General features: G+C 44.9%; 1 protein-coding gene across 5 annotated transcripts in view; it reads right to left on the reverse strand.

Annotated features, from left to right (window-relative positions):
- Nucleotides 1-25,027, reverse strand: part of RAPGEF1 (Rap guanine nucleotide exchange factor 1) — a 151,902-nt gene that overhangs the window by 51,431 nt on the left and 75,444 nt on the right. For 3 of the 5 annotated variants that reach the window (XM_003732066.6, XM_035260868.3, XM_002743411.7), the window contains exons 2-5: nucleotides 19,705-19,844; nucleotides 19,017-19,130; nucleotides 12,322-12,500; nucleotides 7,503-7,659 (exon numbers count right to left, since the gene is read on the reverse strand). In XM_003732066.6, coding sequence (XP_003732114.1) covers nucleotides 7,503-7,659; nucleotides 12,322-12,500; nucleotides 19,017-19,130; nucleotides 19,705-19,844 — 590 coding nt within the window. The remainder of the gene's footprint in view (nucleotides 1-7,502; nucleotides 7,660-12,321; nucleotides 12,501-19,016; nucleotides 19,131-19,704; nucleotides 19,845-25,027) is intronic. The other 2 variants (XM_035260974.3, XM_009004399.5) reach the window with 1 other exon arrangement.

Below are 25,027 nucleotides of genomic sequence, written 5' to 3' on the forward strand. Positions count from 1 at the left end.
ATAACCCAGCAAAGAAATCATTTTAGAACCATTAACTGAGAAAAACAGAAATAAAACCCAGCCTTTTCCAAATCATAGCAAAAGAAAAAAAAGAAGAGATCAGGGCCCATGTGTTTCTTTTTTAAAAATTAGAGCACATTTTCCCCCAGTTTGATGAGTTTTGACAACCGCATATACCCAAGTAAGCGCACTAAAAAAAAAAACACACACACAGAACACTTCCATCACCTTTTCCAGCCAGTCTGCCCCACCCCAATGGCTTTTTAACTTCTGTTATCATAGACTACTTCTGCCTGTCCTAGAAATGCATATAAATAGAACCATATCATATGTACACCTTTGTGTCCATCTTCTTTTTAAAAACAGCTTTATGGATATATAATTCATATGCCATCAAATTCACCCATTTAAAGTGTATGATTCAGTGGTTTTTAGTCTGTTCACAGAGTTGTGTGACAACATAATCAATTGTAGGACTTCTCATCACTCCAAAAGGAAACTCTCTGTATTCCCCCCAGCCCCTGGCGGCTGCCAATCCACTTCTGGTCCACACAGCTTTGCCTGTTCCATCCCCTGAGCTCAGCATAACGGCTGTGCTTTGCGTGGACGAAGCTCCTGCTGCTCGCTGTCAGCAGTGTTTCCACGTGTGGATGCGCCACAACTTCTCCCTCCATCTTCCAGACAATGGACATCTGGGCAGGGCCTGTATGTGTGTGATGAGGGGCTTCCAGGCTTTCAGCAGGAAGCTGTTTCCAAGTTACAGAGGAGGTGGCAGCAGATGCCAGTGGGCAATACAGCAACCAGAGACCCTTAACCAGAGGCTGCCAAGCCTCTCCAGAATCAGAAAGCACCACACACAAAAACAGCAGCATATGTTGCAAATAAGGCAAAGAGTCAGTTACTATCCTTCCTAGTGCAGGAGTTCTTCTGAAAACACAAAAACTAGAAGAAAGATAAACATGCCAAAAAAAAAAAAAAAAGATCAAACAAGAAATTTAGATACCAATGGTCAATAAGAGATTCACCCCCTGGGATGGTAATAAAATAGAAACTTCCAGACATGGTGAGTGGGAGCACTGCTTCAGAAAGCCTCTCTAGAGGATGACTTATCAGTATGTATCAAGAGCCTTAAATATTTGCATTAAGAGAATTTTGCACTGGGTGCAGTAGCTCATGCCTATAATATCCTAGCACTTTGGAAGGCTGAGGCAGAAGGATGGCTTGAGCCCAGGAATTTATCCTCCAGCCTGGGCGAGAGACTAAGACTCTGTCTCTTAAAAAAAGAATCTTGCCCAAGAAAAATGTCAAGAATGTATGCAAAAATTAAGCCACAGAAGATGGTCATCACAGAATATACATAAGATTATGTATCATTCATGTGGTAGTTTTGAATAGCTCAATATCCCACAATTAAATATTTGATAATAGGTACTGATTATACAAGTCATGATAGAACCAGACAATGGGCCGACCATCACATTGTCATTAAAAACAAAGTCACAACAAAAATACATGCTACATCATGTAAAGATGCTATAATATACTGAGTAGAAAAATAGTTCTAGGTGATATGCTGGTACATACTGCATGTTTTATAAACAAAGCCAAATCAAGAACATATGCAACAGAAAAAATACAGCTATGAAACACACCTTTATCTTGTTTTTCTTCTATTTTCTAAATTTCCTAAAATGAACATATATTACTTCTGAAATAATAATTATTCAAAACTAAATGCATATATCAACCTCCTGGGCTCAAGTGATCCTTCCACTGTGGCCTCCCAAAGTGCTGGGATTACAGATGTGAGCAACCACACCCAGCCAGGCATATCCACAGAAGCAGGTTCAGTGTTACCCCACTCTGCGACAGTTGTTACCCCATTTGAATGCCTATTCTTGAAATGTGGAGAAGCAAAATCTCTATAAGCCAAGGACTCGCAAGAAAGGAGAACCTTAATACTTGCATGTTAGCACAATTTAGAAGTTACTATTTAAGGAGCAGCCATCTAGCTGATGATCACAAACAGGACAAGATGGAGGATGAGAGACCAATCAGCGAAGACAGCGGTTAGAACAGAGGCAGCTCCCTTGCACCCTATCGCCTGCAGGAAGGAGGAAGGTGGGAGGTGCTTTCTTCTTGAAAGCACAACGCCAGGCCCCAAAGAAGAGCATCACAGACTCGGAGAGAGTTAAAGGGCACCGGAACACAACGCCCTGGATGCCCCACTTTCAGATTCACTCTTCTTTATGAGCGGGGCAAAAGGAACAGAGAGAGGTCTGCATTGTTTGCATCTGTTGATACAGGAAAACATTCTTGATTCTTCGTTGATTCATGAGCAATTATAATTAGATCGTCATCTTTCTGGAGAGGCAGCTGTGAACTCAACTAATGAACAATGGCAAAAGAATCCTGGAATGACAGGCACACATGAGCAGGCATGCACCCGAATTCAAAGAGGACGTCACGATCCCAGTGATGCTCCCTAACGCCAGCTCGCATGGCCTAGGCTTGTAAAGCGTATAAAAGGGGCAGGCTACTTTTTAAATTTATCACCCATTTTCCTGCCTAAACAGAAGGTCTTTAGTCTCAACTTGCCTTAACTATCACAGAGGAGAAATCTTAAAATGTGCACATATCTGGCTACTGTGCTTACACCCTAATCTCATTGAAAGTTGACCATTTATAACTTGGCATGAGCCCAACACCTCTTACTGAAGGCAGAATTTTTTTGAGAGGGATGTCAGACTTCTTAATTGTCTTCAAGCACAAGTTAGAAAAGACTGAAAAAGGCCAGACATGGCTGCTCATGCCTATAATCCTAGCACTTTGGGAGGCTGAGGTGAATGAATCACTTGAGCCCAGGAATTTGAGACCAGCCTGGGCAACATGGCAAAACCCTGCCTTTTGTATTTTTTTGTAAAAAATACAAAAAAAAAAAAACACACAAAAAAAATAGTGGGATGTGGTGGCATGCACCTGTGGTCCCAGCTACTCAGGAGGCTGAGGCGGGAAGATCACTTGAATCCAGGAGGTGGAGGTTGCAGTGAGCAGAGGTTGTGCCATTGCTGCAGTCTAGCCTGGGTGATAGAGTGAGACTCTGTCTCAGAAAAGAAAAGAAAAAAACAACTGGAAGAGACTACTCTAGACTATATGTCTATAGCAATGACTGTAAACCGCTGACAGGTTCACTGAAAATCAGTTTTCAAAAGTCAAAAATGTATTTAGAAAAGCATCTCTCCAAATATGTAATATTTTATTTCCATGTTCATTTTACTCATATTGAAAATGACCACAGGCCAGGCGCGGTGGGGTTCACACCTGTAATCCCAGCACTTTGAGAGGCCTGGGAGGGTAGATCGCTTCAGGTCAGGAGTTTGAGACCAGCCTGGCCAACAAGGTGAAACCTTGTCTCCACTAAAAATATGAAAATTAGCCAGGTGTGGTGGTATGTGCCTGTAATTCCAGCTACCTGGGAAGCTGAGGCAGGAGAATCGCTTGAACCTGGGAGGTGGAGGTTGGGGTGAGCCAAGATCAGCTATTGTACTCCAGCCTGGACAACAAGAATGAGACTCTGTCTCAAAAAAAAGGAAAATGAACATAGAGAAGGAAGGGCTTAAATGACCATCGACAAATTAAAATACAGCTCTGGTGCTCACATAAGAGAGGAAATTAACTGGTGAAGTTGGGAAGAGGTGGGGAACTGATTTCAAAAGGTCATACTGGGATATCTCTTTGACCTCGAGTGGCTCAGCCTCCCAGCATGGGTGCTAGGCTGGGTGTGGTTCTCAGAGAAAAAAGTGAGAGTCTTTAAACTCCTCAGACATCCTTCCTCCAAGAGTCACAATCAGCTCTGAACTACAGGCTCCCAGTGGAAAAGCAGCCCCAGAGCCAGATGAGGCGACAGGGGTCTATCTTTTACCTGAGATTATAAGACTACCTGGAAAAGAGCCATAATCACTGTCAAAAACTGGTCACTGTGAGCCGTTAGCAATGAACACTTCTCTAGGTAACACTGTCTCCTCACGCCCTCCTGGTCACCTAGTTCTTACCAGGTACTTTACATACTTTATCTTACTGAATCTTTCCTCAGATCATCAGGGTAAATATTATAAAACCGACTGAAACTCAGGGAAGGAACGTATCCAAGGTTACACAGCTGGAAGAAGTAGCATTTATGTGGGGGTTTAAATGATAAATGCTACTACTCATTCAGGGACAAAACCAAAGTCATCCTGTAACATAACACGTTTTCAATCATTCGGCCAAAAAAAAAAAAAAAAAAAAAAAAGAGGAAAAGAAAAGACTCCCTTGAACAACTGAATGAGTTACTTAAACAATGGTGAGTCAGTGTAAAGGAACATCCAACGTCCCTCCTCCAAGAGGGGTGACGACATCTTCATGAGTACATTCCCTTCTGCACAGTTCCAGTCCCTTCCAGCTGAGGGAGGCTCTCTCATGCCACCAGGGCGTGGGCTTATAAGGTGTCTCAGGCCTGATGGAGATGGCGAGAAAGGCTGGAAGCCAGCTGGCTTGGAGGTGGGAGCACAGAGAATCCTGTCCTCCTGTGGAAGGCAGCTCAGGGAGGAGCTGGGAGTGGGGCAGCAGGCAGGGGTGGGAATCACACACCCTTGGCACTGACTACTGGTCTACCTGAGCCTGCGTCTCTGAGTCTCCACACCTATGAAAGGGGCAAGGGGCAGTCATTCATGCCTACTATGGAGGGTTGTCATGAGTATTAAGTTCAGATAACGTACAAAAAGCACCCAATAAATGTTAGCTGTTATTACTATCAGATAATAACAACAAACACCAACATTACAGTGTCTCAATCATTCTCGTTGCTTGTAATGACTCCGGCATGAAAAGCTTCCAGCCACAGGCAGCTCCTATCCATCCTCCAGATACTGGCCTGTCTCTTCCTTGGGGAAATGTCTCTGATCACCCTGAAAAAGGAAGGTCATCGCACACTCTCATCGCACACTCTCATCACACCATGTGCCAGCTCCCTTGGTAGTGCTGTACCACATGATGTGCCTCTGTGTTTATGGTCCTTCCCCACTTAGACTGTAAGCTCCATAGGGCAGGGTCTGTGCCAGCTTTGCACATATTCCCGATTATCTCTCACTGCCTGGCACATAAAAGGTTCTTACTAAATGCTTCTTGAATAAATGAAGCAAAACGGAATTTGTAAAGCTTCTCACCTAGAGAATCTCTGTTCTAGCTAAAATACTTTTAAAGCAATTGTGGAAAAGTTACTTGCTCTGACATTGACAGGTTCATAATCTAAAGCTTTCTCTCTCTCTTTTTTGTCCCAGTCACTTTGAAAAATCAAGGAAATTTTTCTTTCAGACATGGCTTTCAACTAATAAAGTGGTGCTATAATGACTCCATAGAGGAAATGTACTTGGGACTGTCACAAAGCTTTATGAGTGGAAACTCACTCTCCTTTTTTTTGGCTGCTCTAACTTGTTGTGAACATCTCATCAGAATCGATTTGATAGAAGGAAACCTTAACAATGTTACCTGAAAAATAACAATTTTCAATAATGGCATTTTCAGAAGCGTGGACAGGAACAGTAGTGAGTGAGCCAGAGTGACTCAGAGCTGCTGATAAAGCCCCAGGCCACATCCCGCTTGGCCCTGCTGATGCCAACATGCTACTGAAGACCAGACAGGATGACATGTGCTTGTCCTCCAAATTCTGGAAAGGGCCATCAGGTCTGATCACCACAGACACCCTGGGCTACACCCTTAAGTCTTGCTGCCCTAAAGAGTTACTAGTAACTTTCTGGAATGTGGGGAACATAGAGAGGCTGGGCGAGGTGGCTTACGCCTGTAATCCCAGCACTTTGAGAGGCGGAGGCAGGCAGATCAACTGAGGTCAGGAGTTTGAGACCAGCCTGGTCAACATGGTGAAACCCCATCTCTATTAAAAATATAAAATTAGCCGGGTGTGGTGGTATGTGCCTGTAATCCCAGCATCTTGGGAGGCTGAGACAGGAGAATCACTTGAACCCGGGAGGCAGAGGTTGCAGTGAGCTGAGATTGCGTCACTGCACTCCAGCCTTGGGTGACAGAGCAAGACTCTGTCTCAAAGGAAAAAAAAGAGAATATGGTGGCATTGAGAGGAAAATACCGATGTCATCTAGGCAAGTCCGCTTTATATGAGTTCCATGGCTCCAGCAGGCATGTCAACCTCCCCTTAAATGCTGCTGGGGGTGGAGGGCCACCCAGACGTCCTAGCAAACACATATTTCATTCTGGAGCAATTTGCAAAGCTGAGCAATGCTTTCTAAGTTTCTCCCTGTAATTTAAGCCCTTTGAGGGTCCTTACTCTACTCTCCAGAGTGGCTGGGGAATGTTTGGCCAAGGAGGCAGCTTTCAGGAATTTGTTAGCCTGGTTGAGTAGGGAAGGAATTTTTTTTGATCTGGGGTAAATACCTCCACTATGATTTTGGACTGAGGGGGTCTAGAAAGAGGGGGACACAGGTTTTTCAAGCCAAGAGATCTGCTTACAAAGATGCATCTAGCACCACATAATTAATAATAAATAGCAGCTAAGGCCTGGCTGCTCCGTATGTGCCAGGTGCTGTTCTAGAAGCATTATGTGTATTGACTAGTTCAATCCTTCCTATAACCCTGTGATGCACGATGCTAGTATTATACCTATTTTATGAATGAGTTACTTAAGGAGCAGAGCAGTTGAGTAAATTGTTCAAGTTCATAGACTAGCAAGTGGTGAACCTGGGATTCAAATCTAGCCAGGGGCTGAGGCCAGTCCCCTTTCTATTACATAATATGGCCCCACACAATAGCAGGGTCCTGGTGCCCACTGTCCTGCTGCCCACAGCCCTGGTCTTGACGCAAAGACCCTGACCTGTTTCATGTCCAACATTCTGTCTTGCTCCTCATCCACCAGGACTTATTTTCTCTATTAGGATTTGTCCCCCAACCCCAATTCCAGACCCTCTACAGCCTTTGCTTCCCATCTTAACTGTGATTGATCATTTCTTACGCTGTTTCTGACTTCTCTGGATAGCAAATACACAGATCACATCATGGATATCAAGTAAATACAGTAAGTTCTACTTCTTACTCATCTCACTCCTGCTTTTCTACCAAGAATCCTAGAAGTTTCCGGAACATGAAAAGGTAGTGCTGACATGCTGGGAGCTTTGCTTAAAGTCATTGTGAAAACGATCTCCATTGCATTTTTGTCTAGCTGGCAAGCACGCCCACCAGCGCGATGCTATGAAGACTCACTGAAGATTTAATACAATGCTCAGTAAGGGCTGACTGCTCTGGGCAGCTTTTCTATAAAAGCCATTTGCACCAGTCCCGAGAGAAGTAAGTAGTCATGGGATAGAGCACACCAACACCAGAGACATCGAAAGACATTCTGACATTTTAAGGTTAAGAGCAAGCTCTTATGTGACAAGCACCATGAGGCAGGCTGCTCTAAGTTCCTGACTGGGACTGTCTGGAACCTGCAGCGGTACCTTCACTCCGTCCAGTACAGCCTTGATGACCCCCTTCACAGTCGTCACCATCTCCTTGTCTTCTGAGTTCACACCTTCCAGCATCACTTGGTCAGACCAGCGAATGAGGTTGGCGAGACTTTGGTACACTCGGCTATAGCAGGAAGAGAGGGCTGAGCTACAGGGAAGAGAAGAATGGAAAACAAATCTAAAGCATGACCATCACTTAGCACAGAACCAGCTTCTCGGTGACTAGGGTGTGTTTCTCTGTCTTTCTTTTTGCAAAATCCATACCGCCTTTTAATAAGCAAATTTCTCCCATGAGCCTTTTTCCTTATATCCAACAAAGATTTTGTGGAGCTTTATATTCTAATCTGCATTACAAAATTTGTTTCATTTCCCAAATACAACCTTACAAAAATTCTACCACGATAGTTAAGATGCTTTTTCAAACTTCACATCCTACTGCAGGATTCTGTTCACATCTCTCAAGGAGTGCCCCATCTTCCCCTCCTTCTAGCTGCTAATCACTAGACTAGGTCCAAGCAGTACAGACTTATTGTTAAGAATTAGAATAAAATCTATTTCAGATGTGCCACAAGGAGCCAACAGGTTTGTGGAATTTTAACAGTCATGAGCTCAAACAGGTCTGTAGTTTATTAGAATTCCTCTGTCACAAGCCCAGCTTCATCATCCTCTGCACTATAACCATGAAACCTCAGGAGCGCATGAATAAAGACTATTTTGAGAATAGCAAATCAGGGGCAAGGGGACCTGTAATAGAGGTGGGGACATGAGGGTGGGAACGCAGGTGGGTGTGTTTGTGTGTGTGTGGCACCACACTACCAGCTACACTGTGATGTCAGCACCCACAAACAGAAGCCCCGAGTGCCTCAATGATTGCACAGTAGCAGCTAAATGGAGAATTTCTACATCTTCCACGTTTTTTTTTTTTTTTTTTGAGACCGAGTTTCGCTCTTGTTACCCAGGCTGGAGTGCAATGGCGTAATCTCGGCTCACCGCAACCTCCGCCTCCACCTCCTGGGTTCAGGCAATTCTCCTGCCTCAGCCTCCTGAGTAGCTGAAATTACAGGCACGTGCCACCGTGCCCAGCTAATTTTTTGTATTTTTAGTGGAGACGGGGTTTCACCATGTTGACCAGGATGGTCTCAATCTCTCGTGATCCACCCGCCTTGGCCTCCCAAAGTTCCACGTGTTTTTAAATAACTAAAGATAATTTTCCCTAGGAATTATGGAAAGGATTATTTTTCCATTTCAAACATTATGCAGTATAATAGGTGAAGAACAAAAATATAGAAAATTTATGTGCTGCACTCTCCTCTACTCCAAAAAAACCCCCAAAACCCCAAAATGATGCAGACATTTAGGAGCCAAAGATACAGCTTTGAGGAAAATATATACTATTGTATGGTGCGATTAAAACAGGTTCTAAAAACAAAGCCATTGAAAACAAAAACATGAAGCAAATAGTGCTTTAATGAGAAGCTCTTCAGAATCAGGCAAGGAGGAAAGAATTTTTGCAGGGGGTCTAAAGCTTCCATTTAGCCAGGCGTTCCACTCTGCATGTTCCAACAGGAGAAAAGCGTCGGCAGGAATGAAAGCAAGCTTCTCAAGTCCCATCAGAAACAAACAGCATTCCCAAAGGAGCCCTGAGAAAGCCAGGATAGGGCTGTTTCAGGAGAAATACAGGTGAAAAGCATTTGTTGTTGGAACTCTTCTCTTAGGAAAGAGGATGGAGGGGGAAAACAAAGCCTGCAGTCTCTCCTGGGGTTGGACCAGGGCTGACCTCATCCTGCAGGGGAATGTGCATCTACAGCTGGACCTCGCTCTGCTTCCTGCAAGGCCAGGTGAGGCCTCTTGAAAGAAGCTTGCTGCCTTCCCCTGATGTGCTGTTGGAGGAGTCCACTGAAGAAAGCATCTCACTGTTACAGGGCTGGCAACAGTGGGGTGAAAGCAGGGAAACACTGTCATTCACTACTTCCTTCCTACCTGTACTGGATGCTAATGTTTCCCTGAAGGTGCTGGAATTATGACCAGCCTTCCCGTCATTAGCTTAGAAGCAGAATATTTCTGTGTTAAGGGGCTAAGACATAAGCTGCTTGTCTGAGGTCAGCTTATCACTGTCCCAGGAACCCAGGTTAGGGCAGCAAAGGGCCTGCTTGCGAGGGCCCGCCCCGCCTAAGAAACAGGAAGGGACCTTCCAGCTCACAAACTGCACTTAGGGAGGAAAGAGAGAATGCAAAACATTTAAAAGGAGCATCTGAGGAGTTCTTTCCAATCAGTGCAGGAGATCAAAACACTACCACCGCTAGCCTGGAAGAATATCAGAAAGAAAACCCCTTCAGTGGGATTAAAGGACTACCAGAAAACAAACCATATTTCACAGGTCCTTACAGCCACACCCAGGCACTTCCCATTTTCTCCTCTAGGAAACAGTTATAGACATTCAGTGTCACTTAAGAGCCACCCCTCAACAGACAAAAAAATACCCTGCCATTATCATGTGACTTGACCAATTCTCACCCAGGGTTTGCAGGTGATCCTCAAGCAGAGCCCTGGCTCCGGGAAGCAACACTCCTAGCAGCAACATACTCTGGGTGTGAGGGTCCAGGGGACACTATTCTGGACTCTTCCAAAGAGGCTCAGTGCCTGAGGGTGCAGGGTGAAGTGATCAGTCCCCTCTTCCCACTGTTCCCCGTCTCATCCATGCTCTAGGACGTTTGCCCTCTGCCCATGACTGCCTGAGGGCTGCCCTCCCCTCCCTGGGACACACCAGGCCCAGTGGCCTCAGTTCCTTTGCTCTTGTTCTCCTGCCTCCACTGCCAATCCAATTACTGCCTTTCCCTTAGGTCGGGCTCCAGTAACTCCTCATCCAGGAGGTTTCATCAGACCAACTCCAACACCCGTTAACTCTCCCTTCTTCAAATTCCAACAGAGCTTCCTCTCTGTACCATAAAATAAGTGCTTTATCATAGAACAGAGGGAGCTGATTTGTTTCAACTAGGCTTTAACTCTTCCAAGGTAGAGACCACCACCTGAAACTAGGTCCACAAGAACATTTTCTACAAGGCCACCTACATATCTGACCGTGGCAGGATGTCAGGCACATTTGCTCCCAGGAGCCCAGCACTGAACCCTTCAATGAGCTGGCACTGGACTGACTCTGGGAAAGACAGAGTGAAGAAGGCATGCCCTGCTCCATCTCCCTCACCAACCAGCACCAGCGAGCTTCTGGCCAGAAGGCCACAATCTCCATGGGTCAGCTGAAGCTACAGGGTAGAAGCCCCAGGGCAGAGAGTTTCTTGTAAATAAAGACACTATTTGCTTTATCCCCCAGAAGAAGAAAACTATGAACTTCATTGCCAAGTTCTGAAAGCAGTTCATGAAAGCTTAGCCTCATGGAGCTAAATGAACACTAAGTCATCTTGGGGAATTGCGACAGAGAAGCATTTATCCTTAACAGGTACCATGGAAGAAAAACAAAAAATACGCCAGCCTCTTCCGAAAAAGCTCCTGCTAGGCTTTCATTTAAGATTACATTTGGTACTGCTTTTCTTTTTGTATTTAACAATAAACACAGGACAAGCTGCTAGCTAACCTTTAAGAGGAAAGTGCACTCCACCAATAAAAGCGTTCGTTACCCAACAAAAGCTTCTTGGGGCAAAGGCTGGCTCCATGTCCCCTGCAGGGAGTGCTTGTAATTTTATGTTGCCTCAGCATCTGTTTTAAAATATGTTTAGCTTTCTCATACCAGAAGTAGGGCACACAAATCCTCAGTAAGGTTTCTAATACTACATCCCACCCAACTGGCTCTAGCTGGTAGCCAGAGACAGAAACGTACAGGCCTTTCTCCCCCCAATAGGCTGGCTCCTGGCTTACCTACTGCTTTTTCAAACCGACCAATTGCCTGAGAACTTCAAGTAACCACCTCTTAGTCACAGGCCTAGCCTCTTGAACTCGTGCCTGATTGCTTTAAACCCACCAATTAAAGCACCCTGCAGGAGGCTTGTTTGGATAAGGCCAGCTTGGACCCAATAAAACCAGTTACGGCACTGGTCCATAGGGTCCCTTCTCTCTCTCCCAGCTTGTGCTTCCTCACCTGTGTGTGTGGCCTCCAGGCTGCTGTGTAATCCCCGAGGTCTAAGGTACTAAAAAAAACTCTTTAATTTTTCAGCCTGTAATCTGGCCCCTGACAGTGAAGCCTGTGAAGAGGCTCATACAGGTGGAGGCCCTGCTGCTGCTCTTTAGTCCAGGCCTCTGGTGATGACTGGAAACAGTAGCTTCCGGTTTATAGATAACGAAACTCAAAAGAGTTTCATTCCAAACAGGCTCCTGCCACACCCAGTGAATGCAGGCTCCGTGTTTGGGAGGTGTCCTGGCTTGACACAGTTAAGTGCTGCGCTGCCCACGCTCTAACAGAGACTTCCCTACCTACCTCTCTTGACCTAATCATCTAAGCAGCTGGACACTGATAGGATCCAGTGGACATGTTAGGTGACCCAGGGGCATCAGGAGAAATGTATCCAAACCAATGTGATTACTGCCAATGAGCTAAAGCAAAGAAATGACCACAAACTTACACTGTGGCCACATCCCTAGGGATGGCAGAGATGTGTCCTGGGTTTCAGGATTAACAGTGACTTCAATTTTGGGATGGCATCGAGGGAGAGCTGTGGGGGGACTGGTCGAGGGAAGGAGGAGGGGTAATGGAGTCCTTTTACTGACTGTTCCTAGAAACCTTGAGTTTTCAGTGCCCCCAAACCAAGATGCCTCTAAGGCTTCCATTGCTGACACAGCCAAGGACTTCAGAGCCACTCACCTGTGCTGAATTCGAGGGTCGCTCTGCACCAGGGGTAAGATGGCCTCCAGCACCTTGCTGGCTGACCCTGGAAGCATCTCCAGTACCTTCTTATCAATTGCCATTTTGTCCACAATGGTCTTAAAGTAGCGCAGGGCACTGACAACTTCCTTCTCTTTCTCCTCCAGCCAGCTCAGGTTCTGAAAGGAGATGTCAAGCATAAGGAGGAAGAGAGAGATGAAAGGGAGCCATTTTGAAAAAATAAAGGAACACTTTCTTTAAACCAGACTGAGCTAGAGGGGAATAGAAAGGCTCTTGCTATAGAAACCAAGCCAAATCATTTTTCTAAGGACTGTAATCAGGAGACAGAGGCTAGAGCTGAAGGAAGAAGAAGGGGGCTTGGACCAAGAAAGGTCATTCAGAAATTTCTCGATTCCCTTTCCGGACCTGGAGGTCTTAGAAACCACTTCTCCCGTCTGTCCTCATCAGCTACACAGACATACCACCACTAACCCCGTTAAGTAGAATGAAGACTAATTTGCTGATGACTTGGAGAAGCAGCAGTCAAGGCCCATGGTCCCTCTGGATCCTGTAAATCACATCCAGGCTTTTGTTTTGAAGATCTGAGGGACTGTGTAAGACCGGTCCGGGGCCTGAGGGGCCAAAACCCATTCCCTTGGGACTCCTCACTAGGTTCCCAGATTGTTTACCCCCCTGAAGCCCCCACTCAAGGAAATGATATGCTACTCATAAAGGGCCTGGAAGCTCCCAGGGCTAGAAGGGGCAGGAAACTTGGGGAGACAAGGGGGAAAAGCCAGAGCAGATGACAGTGATTCTCAAGATTCAATCACTACTCATGCAGTGGGTGCTAAAAGCGCTCATGGGCCCTCTGTTCCTGAGAGAAAGGAAATACAGAGCCCTGCACTTTCCAGTGTTGAAGCCACAGCCCCCGGCTTTTCTCCCTGACTACGGGAGGCGGTGGACCCAGTTGGCGGGTCTATACACCCCTTTTGTTCTTCTCTCCAGTTTCCCCTTGACTTGCCCTGATGTCAGTGATCCTGGTCTCAGCTGGCTGGCAGGAGGAGGAGGCTCAGAGTAATCCACAGAAATGGAGTCTCTGAACTGTTCTGGTTTGGGAGGCTGTCCTTTAAAAAAAAAAAAAAAAAAAAAGAGTAGTGTACGGAATGGATAAATCCCCAAATGGACAATGTACTCAAGCAGTCGATTACATGTCCAGGGCAAATTAGGAGGGGTGTGTATGAGGCAAATAGCCACCTGCAGGCTCTCAGAGGTCCAAAGGATGTAAATAGAAACAACTGAGGGCAAGAAGATCATTTCTAGAAAAAGGTGATTTAAACAATATGCATATACAAACAAATGGTAGAAATTAATAAAAAGTGCTTGTGGTTCTGAACACTAGCTCTTTTCTTCCAAAATATAGCAGGTTGGCCAGGTGCGGAGGCTCACACCTATAATTCCAGCACTTTGGGAGGCCAAAGTGGGTGGATCACTTGAGCCCAGGAGTCAAGACCAGCCTGGGCAAGATACTGAGACCCTGTCTCAACTAAAAAAAATAAAATAAAGTTTTAAAAGTGCAGAATATCATTTTAAATATAATAAAAGTTCAACAGTAGAGGCTTTTATTTCATGGGAGTATCAAAAGAAAAATATATAAATGGATGGTATCACCAAGTAAGTAGCTACTTTAGTCAGTGTGCAAAAGACCCAGGCATTTTTTTCACTGGGTCTTTCCCAGAAGGTGTCCTACACACCAGAAGATACAATTCTCCGGTGGTGGGGGAAGTGCCCCTTCCTCACCCCTATCCCTGGGTCCTGCACCCTGGCTTTCTTTCTCTTGTCACTACTTGACAGATTTGTTTATGTCTGTTTCCAAGAGGCTGGGTACTTGCTTCTCCACTTCATGGTCAAGAGCTCTCTGCTTCATGTCCCCTGCCTGGGGCAGGGAGGAACCTGAGTATGAAGGAGTTTGTGGTGCCAACAGATCAGATGTAGATCAGATGTGCCTAAAGCCACAGTTAGCCAGGCAAGAAGCGGCTACGGCAGTAACACTGCTGCCTTAGCACAGCAGAAAGTGTTGGAGGCCAGCAATGATAAAATTTGGTGAGGAAGAGGAAACATTTGAAGAAAATGTGTCATCAGGTTTGCTGGGGAGAAAGTGGCTAATCTGAAGATGGGAGGCACAGCCAGCCTGCCTTCATTAACTGAGATTCCACTCCCAGAGTTAATGGCCTCTGGGTGTTGTGCATTCTCCAGCCCTTCAGCTGTCAAACTAGGCTCCTTGTGAATGCAGCAAGCAGACAGAGTTCACAGCTACACACCCACACCCAGCACTGGTTCAGAGTGGGGACTCCATATTTGGCTTTGCTGAAACTGTCTCGTTGCATAACCTGAGGGCAGGTGTGTTCATCACCTGTGCACCCATCCTGCTCTGGGGGATGGGTTGCCATCATTGGTCCACATAAGCCTGGTTACTAAATGTGGCTGTCTGTGTCTGGGGATGGCTTAGATACAAGGCCAACTGCTAGGCTTTGGGCTTGTCACCCACAAAATGGGGAGAATAACATCTTCCCTGTGTAACTGAAGAGGTAACTGGGGGAGACTGAATGAGAATGCATATGGGAGTAGTTCACAACATTTAACAGGCACTAGCACAACGCCGGAGACCACATACCTGCCAATAACAAAACAAAGAAAGAGGACCTAGGATGAAAACATCTGAAAGGGGAGAAAAGCCAGATCACAGCTGTCACTCACTGGGGACATCGAGACACCCACTGTGCTAGGTATTTTATGTAGGCTGTTTTGTTTAAAGGTTACAACCATCCTGTTAAGTGGATACTATTATTTCACAGGTGGGGAAACTGAGGCTTGGCAGGATGTGGGGGAGGTTAAGCAACTTGCCCAAGGCCACACAGCGGTAGGGACAGAAATGGAATTTGAACTTGGTTTATCTGAGTCCAGAGCCTGGAGAGACGGAGAGGAGAAGAAAGAAAGACCAGATCAGAAATGTGCTGAAATAAAAAAGTTTACTTGAGATCCCCTGGTCTAAAGATCTCATTTAACATACGAGTAAAATAAGACCCAGATGGCAGAGGTGGGCAGAAAACCCCCATTGCCTTTTCTGCCCGTGGGCCTTGCTCATTCTGATGCCCAGGCTGTGACTCCACAGCCATGTGCTGCCACAGAAGATGGGGTAGAGGATGATGAAAAGTGGCTCTCCTCTCCGGATACTTCTTGCCCCACAGCCGAGCAGCGTCTGGGGCACCCCATCTTGCCCTGTGACTCCTTGTCCCATCTGCAGCCCTGATGCCACCCTTCTCCGTAGTAATGCAAGCCTCATTTTCACACTATAGGACAGTGTACCATGAAAATTTGGGTTAAGCTGGGGAGTGAGTGGGAGGGCAACTCACAATCAGTAAAATAAAAAACTATAATTGCAGTATTAAAAAAAAAATGGCAATGCAACATTATTCCTCTCCATTAGACCAGAACAATGAGGCCTAGTAAGAAGAGAACTCCAAATCACTAGCTGCCACCAGGCTGTCTGGCAGCATCTCCCTGCTTCTCTTTCATCCTAAGATCTGAAGAGCTGAAAGAGAAAGGCTTTCAGGAATCCACTCAAGAGCCCTTGGATCCAACCTCTGTCCAAATGCCCTCAGAGATGGGGCAGTGACACGTCCCAGGACCCCCTGCTCGCTACTAATTGTAATTATACCTTTGGACTCCCAGTATGTGGCTAAATTTTCTCCACCACTTTAATACTGCAACACACTGCTAGATTTGTTAAAAGGTTGCAAAAGAGTAAAGTTCATTGCAATGTACTTTGAATTTTTAAATTCACTAAGAAGATGCAAGAGACTGCTAATATGGAATCAGTCTGGTAATAGAACAGAATATAGTGAGAAAAACAGATTTTGATTAAGAAAATGTACACCAGTGCCAACACTGTCTGCACAGTGGGAATAATGAAAGCTTCCCCACGCAGTTATTGTGAGGAGTAAGTAAGACAGCATGTGTGAAACCACCCAGGACAGGGCTGGGGCTAGGAGGACCCCTCAGGAAGTGGTAGAGAATCTGAATCTGTACTTTCATCTCCTGGCACTTCTATGTCCCTCATATTTGAGCAGGGAAAGCCAGGCATATGACCTGAAGTAAAATAAGAATGGATGTGGTCATTCCCTAAGTGGTAAGCGAGCTAATGAATAATAAACGAGGGCAGCAGATGACAGACCCACGGCAAGGTTTCTTGGACATAATCCTCTAAGTCCACATGTTCTGGTAGGTTTCTCAATGCTTCTGGTTCTGTCCATGGGCCTCCATGAAGCAACAGGTTTGCATTTACTTGTCCCATGCAGGTGGCTTGGGACAGAGCAGAGTCAATGGCAATGGGCAATGACTAAAAAGGGGTAACGTTCCTCCTTGGGTGAAGATCACACCTACAGCTCCTTGCTACAGAATAGGTTTCTCAGCCTTGGCACTACTGACATTTTGGGGCAGAGAATTCTTTGTTGTGGGGAAGCTGTCCTGTGTATTGTAGGATGTTTAGCAGCCTCCCAACCCCTACCCACTAGAAGCCAATGACATCTGCTTTGCCTTCCTATGGCAACAACCAAAAATATCTCCAAACATTGCCAAATGGCCCCTGGGGTTTATAGGCACCCCACTAAATAAGGGGTACTTTAGCACTGAATTTTTATCCATGACCTCTCTTTGAAAAATAAATAAAGAGAAAATCCCGGCTGGGTGCGGTGGCTCATGCCTGTAACCCCAGCACTTTGAGAGGATGAGACAGGCAGATCACTTGAGGTCAGGAGTTTGAGACCAGTCTGTTCAACATGGCAAAACCCTGTCTGTACTAAAAATGCAAAAATTAGCTGGGCGTGGTGGTGGGTGCCTGTAGTCCCAGCTACTCAGGAGGCTGAGGCGGGAGAATTGCTTGAGCCTGGCAGGCAGAGGTTGCAGTGAGCTGAGATTGCACCACTGCTCTCTAGTCTGGGCGACAGAGTGAGACTCTGTCTCAAAATAAACAAACAAAAAAAACCCCACAAAAGGCAGGGGGATCCCAAGAATTGAGTGGCTGAACAGTTTCATATCAGAGTTCACTAGCAGAACAAAGTTGTTAGTAAATCATTTTACTCTAAACTGCCTGGACTAGTGTTGGATGACAATTACACTCTCCTTGTAGTTAATACTCAACTCAGCTATAAGAGGTTAGTAAACAGATTGTAATAAAAAATAACTGTGGCACAGACCAGATCTACTGTATTACTCTTCTTCAATCTGAAATTTAGATCAATCTGGCAAACACTGACTATTCCCCTCTTGCTTGTCAGCCACCTTTTGTTAAAAGAGGGGGCAAGAAAAGCTATTTTTGAAAAAAAGACTTTTGGATTTAAACCTTTATTTTCCTCCACTTTTAACTAAAATTGTAAGATATTATGCTGGTCAACATAAAAATCAAAAATTGTTGAATTGCAAAATTCAAGAATTATGTATTTAAATAACAGACTAGTGTTTACCAGCTGCATCAAATCGATGGCTGTGATGATAGTTCTGCTACATATAAATTATACTTCAGATATCACTAAAGAATTAAGAATATCTGTCTACAAGGTTTGTTTTAGTACATTGCTAAGTTTATTTTTGCTTTATTTATTAATTTTTTGGAGACAGAGTCTCACTCTGTTATCCAGGCTGGAGGGCAGTGGCGCAATCTTGGCTCACTGAAACCTCCACCTCCCGAGTTCAAGTGATTCTCCTGCCTCAGCCTCCCGAGTAGCTGGGACTACAGGCACCTGCCACCATGCCCGGGTAATTTTTTTTTTTTTTTTTTTTTTTTGTATTTTTAGTAGAGATGGAGTTTCGCCATGTTGGCCAGGCTGGTCTCGAGCTCCTGACCTCAGGTGATCCACCCGCCTTGGCCTAGTTTTATTTTTATGTAATGAGTTGGGATTAATAATTAAATTTGTGAGATATTAAAAATTCTGTCTTTCATAAGGAGGAAATGTGGCATCTCGAGAATTCAGACTCTGACACTGGATAGCCTGCATTCAAATCTTGACTTCACCACCTTTTTGCTGTGTGACTTTGGATAAATGCTTAATATTTCTATAAATCCAGTTTCTTTTTTGGCAAAATAAGATTTCACATGTCAGGGTTGCTATGAAGATAAGTCAGAAGACATGTGTAAAGCACTCAGCACTGGGCCAAGAAAAGGCTCAATAAATATTAGGGACACAGGTGTCCGTGGCTCTGAGGGCACTTGGTTATGTGGCAGTCTCACTGCACTCCACCAGCCTTGCGAGATGGCTAAGAAAGCACTCTAAGGCTTCAGAAGCCTTTCCCCTTCTAAACTATTCAGATCATCTTAGCAATTCAAGGAACAGCTGGTCCTGAGATAAGACTTGCCCACATCCCCCAGAACCCGTTGGACCCAAGCAGCACACCCAAACCAATCCCAGAAAGAATCCCTGAGCTTTTGCCACAAAGCTCCCTCCAAAGATCATGGGACCTTGCATAAACTCTCGCTTTTATCCAAGGTCCCTTGGATTTTTTCCTAAACAGTAGCCCACAGTCACCACCCAGTTGAACATAATAATAGTGCAATAGATTTTTTTTTCCATCCCCAAAACCATGGACCAGGATTCTGCAGTAGAAGGCAAGGCAAACCCAATTGTGCTTAATGTTACACTGACCTTCTGCCTTTGAGACCTGGAAGCCACAGCACTGGTGGACATAAATTCTACTGCCTGCTGCTCCAGATCCAAGGGGAGAGGGTAGCCCTCTGGTAGAAATCTGTCTGTTGCCTCCTGGAAGAGAGGAAACCTGGATTCCTACAGAGCTTGAAATGGCTGTTGGAGGCTGAAGGGAGGGGTTGATGAAAATCAATAGCTGTTTCAACATATCTGGCTCGACTGGCCCTGCTGAGGCCACTAACTCTTGAGGACATCTTTGGCTGGGTCTCAAGGGGTTTGCACATTTCAGAACACAGGCCCTAAAGCTGAATGATGAATGTTCTGGACATCACAAAGTTCCCTGTGCTTGAGTGTGCACCAAGGCAACATAGGGAACTGCAGAGCAGGGAAGCAGCAGCCTAGGGTGTGAACATGATGTGCTGAGCTGTTGTAAATGCCCAGAGGATGACACAGCTGGAAAAGGAGAACTGTCCTAGCCAACTGAGCTTGGCTGACTAATATGGCAAGCACTCACCATCCTAATGGTTCTTATTTTACAAGGACACCAAAGGTCCTGCCCATGGAACGATACAAAGTAGGTATGATGCACTGAAAGCTGAATCCCCAGGGAGGGAACATACAAATCACACAAACTCACACTGCTCGAAGCAGGTGAGGCCAGGAGAACACCTAGTGAGAGTCAGCTTACTTTGTTCACAGGCTTCTCTGGAATCTTAACGGACACCTCAGCTGGTTTTCCCTTCTTCGATGGTGTTCTCTTGATTTTGGGTGAGTGGAATTTGTCCATCAGCTTCATGGTGAAGGAAGAGAGATGAGAACGCTGAGAGTCTGAAAACAAAAAGGGTACTGACTGTTAGATAGGAGTGGGAAGAAGCTACGGTTCGTGGACCTTTTTTTTTTTTTTTTTTTTTTTTGAGATGAAGTCTCACTCTGTTGCCAGGCTGGAGTGCAGTGGCGTGATCTCAGCTCACTGCAACCTCTGCCTCTCGGGTTCAAGTGATTTCCTGCCTCAGCCTCCTGAGTAGCTGGGACTACAGGCACGCGCCACCACGTCCAGCTAATTTTTGTACTTTTAGTAGAGACTGGGTTTCACCATGTTGTTCAGGATGGTCTTGATCTCCTGATCTCGTGATCTGCCCACCTCAGCCTCCTAAAAGTGCTGGATTACAGGTGTGAGCCACCGCGCACGGCCCATTGACCATTTGTGGAAATGAGCAATGTCCCCAAACCCATTTTTTTTCTTGGCTGTTCAGAGTTTCAAAGGAAGGGACATATGGATCCATTACAAAACATTTCTGCTTATATGCTTCAAGTTTTGCAATTTTCAGCAAGGTCAGGTTGCTGAGAATAGTGGAAATCAAAGGCAGTCCAAATAAATATGGAAAGAAAACTTGCAAATATTCCCAAGCATCCTTACAGAGTTTGTATGATGGTCTAACCAACATTCAAGGGAGCTGGCTAAGAAGAAAGAACACCCAGTCAAATCATAGTTGTGCAGGATGTGAGAACTGGAAAGGAAACACCCTCCCCTTTTTTTTTGAGATGGAGTTTTGCTCTTATTGCCCAGGCTGGAGTGCAATGGCACATTCTTGGCTTACCGCAACCTGCGAGGAAGGCCCTTTTGGATCAACCTCTTCATTCTTTAATTTAGGAAACTGCAAGAAGTGACATGTGTAAGGCTCCAGAGTTGGCCGTGGTGACTGAACTAGAAGTAAGGTGTTTAAAACCCTCTGGGCTGTGGCAAAAGACTGAATGACTTGCCCCAAAGATCAGGAATTAAGACCAGGACATCTGTTCTCGCCACTCCTATTTGACATTGAACTGGATCAGACCTAGTAAGAGAGTTAAAACTGTAAACCTCTCTCAAAAAAAAAACAGGAGTTTTGTGACCTTGAATTTGACTATGTTTTCTTAGATACAAAACCAAAAGCACAAGTGACAAAATAAAAAATAGAAAGTTGAACTTCATCAAATTAACAACTTTTGAACTGCAAATACTACTACTAAAAAGGAGAACAAATCCACAGGATGCAAGAAAATACAGCCATGCGTTGCTCAAGGACAAGAATAAGTTCTAAGAAATGCATCATTAGGCAGGTTGGTTGTACAAACATCACAGAGACTCAAATGAACCTAGATGGGATAGCCTACTACACACTAGGCTATATGGCATAGCCCACTACTCGTGGGCTACACACCTGTACAGTATGGTACTGTACTAAGTACTGCGGGCAACTGTGATACAATGGTAAGTATTTGTGTATCCAACCATATCAAAATGTAGAAAAGGTACAGTAAAAATATGGTATAAAAGATAGAAATTCCACCTGTGAAGGGCACTATCATGAATGGAGGCTGCAGGTCTAGAAGCTGCTCTGAGCGAATCAGCGAGTGAAAGTGAAGGTCTAGGACACCACTCTACACCAAGGTAAACTCCATAACTATGGCACGTTTCACCTATACTCAATGGATTTTTAAATTTTTCTTTATTACTAAGTTAACCTTAGCTTACTGTAACTTTTTTACTTTATAAACTTTTAATTTTTAAAAAACATTTTTATTCTTTTGTAATAGCTTAAAATATACACACATACTACAGTTTAAAATATACACACATACTACAGAAATAAAATATTTTTCATTTCTTTTTTTGAGAGAGGGTGTCACTCTATTGCTAAGACTAGAGTGCAGTCGTGTGATCACAGCTCACTATAGCCTTGAATTCCTGGGCTCAGGCATCTTCCTGCCTCAGCCTGAGTAGCTAGGACTATATGCAAGTGCCACAATGCCTGGCTCATTTTTAGACTTTTTGTAGCAATAAGGTTTCACTACATTGTCCAGGTTGGCAAAAATATTTTCTTTCTTTATGTCCTTATTCTTTAAGCATTTTTCTATTTTAAAAATTATCTTTTTACTTTTAAAGCTTTTCATTAAAGATGAAGACAGAAGACGTTAATCAGCCTAGGTCTACAGGGGCAGGATCATCAGTATCACCGTCTTCCACCTCCCTATCTGTCCCACTGGAAAGTCTTCAGGGCAGTAACATACAAGAAGCTGTCATCTCCCGTAATAACAATGCCTTCTTTCATAACACCTCCTAAAGGGCCTGCCCGAGGCTGTTGTACAGTAACTTTTTTGTTTTTATTTGTCTCAAATAATGACAAAAAGGCGGGAGGACTGCTTGAGCCCAGGAGTTAGAGGCTACAGTGAGCACTGCACTCCAGCCTGGGCAACAGAGTGAGACCCGGTCTCAAAAAAAAAAAGGAGGCGGGGGGCGGGGGTGGGCAAGTTCCCTGAGGATGGTACCTTTCTTGTTCACGTCTGTTTTCCCAGTGCTGACATGGTAGCTGGCCCATAGAAGATAATCGGTAAACACATATTCAACAAATGAACAAATCAACCAACAACAAAAACATCCATGAAGAAGACGGCTTATTTCTGTAACAGCAGAAAATACTTGAAATTGGCAGAAAATTAAGGACTAAAACACTGTCCTACACAATGGAAAAATAAATACCTGGAGTTTTAAAAATAAAAAGCACTCCCTCTGTCAAATTTTTTTCAGCAATTTAGTAGAACAAAATTAAACAAAACAAAGCAAAACAACCCTCAGAATAAATTGCATAGCACCTCGTACTACAGGGCTCTCACTGTGTCTACTATTGTTGCACATGACTTAACAAGGCCAAAGTACAATTCCTTAATTAAAGACTTTCCAGGTGGCCAGGTAGGATCAAATAAACTATCTACCCTTTCCAAATTACCTAGGCACCCACTGCATTCTGCACCAGAGAGAAAGCCAGGGCCTGACCCGCATTCACATGTGGTCAAACCAAACAGCTTCACAGCTGTGTGCTGGGCAGAGCTGCAAAAAGCCTGTCTTAGTCCCCAAATGAGGCCGCAATTCAACAGGAAGCTGCTGTACCTAGCTAGCTCACCTGGAACAGCGCAACAGGGTCAGGAGGCTCTCAACAGCAGCCCTCCTGTGCTAGTAGTCATCCCCAGCATTCAGGTAAACTGGGACAGCATGACTTCTCCAGCTCTCCTCTCCCTACCCAAGCAAGGTGGGTCCCATTTACAGTTTATACTTCCTTCTTTATACTTCAACACTTATGTGAACAGTCTAATCCTTCATGTGGTGTTTAAGAGTGTGTGCACTGGTAGCCAGGCTTGGTGGTATATGCCTGTAGTCCCAGCTACTTGGGAGGCTGAGGCAGGAGGACTGCTTGAGTCCAGGATTTCAGGACTGTACTGTGCTATCATCGTGCCTGTGAACAGCCATGAGATACTAGCCTGGGGAACATAGCAAGAACCTATCTCTCAAAAAAAGTTTTTTAAAGAGGGGTGTGCACTGGAGTCAGAATGCTTGCATTAAAGTACTTAGACACCATCTCTCTAAATCCTTCCTTTGTCTGGAAAATGGGTGGGATAACATTATCCTTCTTGAGATGGTTGATGTGATACAGATTAAATAAGATGCTGATTGTGGATAATGCAGTAAGGTATTTCACAAAATGCCTGGCACATGGCACCTGCTCAACACAAGGAGCTTGGAGGCAAAGCAAAGTTCATCAATTTCTAATTCTTATTTCCCAACTGCTTCCAGAACTTCATCCAGTTATTCTGCAGCATTGAACATTTAACTCACTATCTTGAGTAAATGAGGACCTTATAAATGCCCACTCTTCTCTTCCTTTGGCACTGAACCAGAAGTCTCAATCTGGTCTTTAGCCTATTACTCTATTTCCCTCTTTGGTTTAACTTGCCTCTTTGCATATGGATCCTACCGCTGTCTCTACCCCATGTCTTCTGATAGCAGCCCCACAGTGTCCTCTTCCCTCACCAGGCAGGTTCCCAAGTCAGATGGGCTGTCAGAGCAATTTCCTAATCCATGCGACTTCTACCCTGTTAAGTAAGCCCAAAAGCAGGGAAAGCAGACACAAATGGGGAAGTCTGGGCAGGATGCACGGGTTCTCTGGTGGTCAAATATCTTCAGGCTGTGTGAGCCAACTTCTGCTTTCTCCACTGTCTGCTGACATGAGATGCTGTCTGGGCAGGCATGGGGCTGAGGAGCTGGCAAGATTCACAACTGCACCATCACGATCAGGGTGGAACTAGGGTAGACAACTGAGGTGTGGAGGTCGATCACCAAAAAACCCTTTCAAGTTCATGCAAGGGCAGGGACCAATTAAGGGCGCCTCTGCCTACGGGCTGTCGATGGAACTCAGGCGGTTTATTATTGCACTCACAATTCTAGTCTGCCTTGGGCACAGCTGGGAAACCATATCAGCACCTACCAATAAATCTCCCACCTCAGGGTATCAGCCTCAGAACAGCCAGGTCTAGCACAACAAGCCATAAATCAGGCAGAGAGAAGACATTCTTTCAAATGACAACCAACCTTCTCAACGATGGAAATAGAGGACAGAACTAACTAGAATAGTATGTTTGTCACGTTCTTCTTGAAACCTTGGGTTAGCAGCACAGGCTTCAGGTGATTTTCAGGGTCATTCACACTATGCCTCTGAGTGTTAAGGAGATTCTTTAACGCCTTGTGATAGCAGGGTGGGAGGAAACAACCGGTGACCTCACATGAACACTGCTGTTAGGGCAATCTTAACAATGGCTCCAGACACACAGACAGATAGACCAGTCTTCCTGCCCCAACCAACCACCTGGGGAGGAGGGGGATGCGAAGGGAGTGCTCCCACATGACTCCAGCGTCTCAGGCAGTGTCATCGACCACTCTCTTGCTATTCCCCTGCTTTTCACACTTAGGGAGTTACAGTGCAGATTTTGTATATGTGCCTTTTTAGTAATTTTCTAGAACTGATATTAAAACAAAAAATGTAAAGATTTCATGCAAATACATATACAAGTTAGAGAGAATGAATAAAATCCATGCATCCACCATCTGGCCTATCAAACAGAACTTTTTGCAGTGATGGAGGTGGCTGGTATCTGCACTGTCTAACACAACAGATGCTGGTGGCTACTGAGGCCTGATTGTG

Source organism: Callithrix jacchus, chromosome 1, assembly GCF_049354715.1.
Source record: "Callithrix jacchus isolate 240 chromosome 1, calJac240_pri, whole genome shotgun sequence".
Lineage (NCBI taxonomy): Eukaryota > Metazoa > Chordata > Mammalia > Primates > Cebidae > Callithrix > Callithrix jacchus.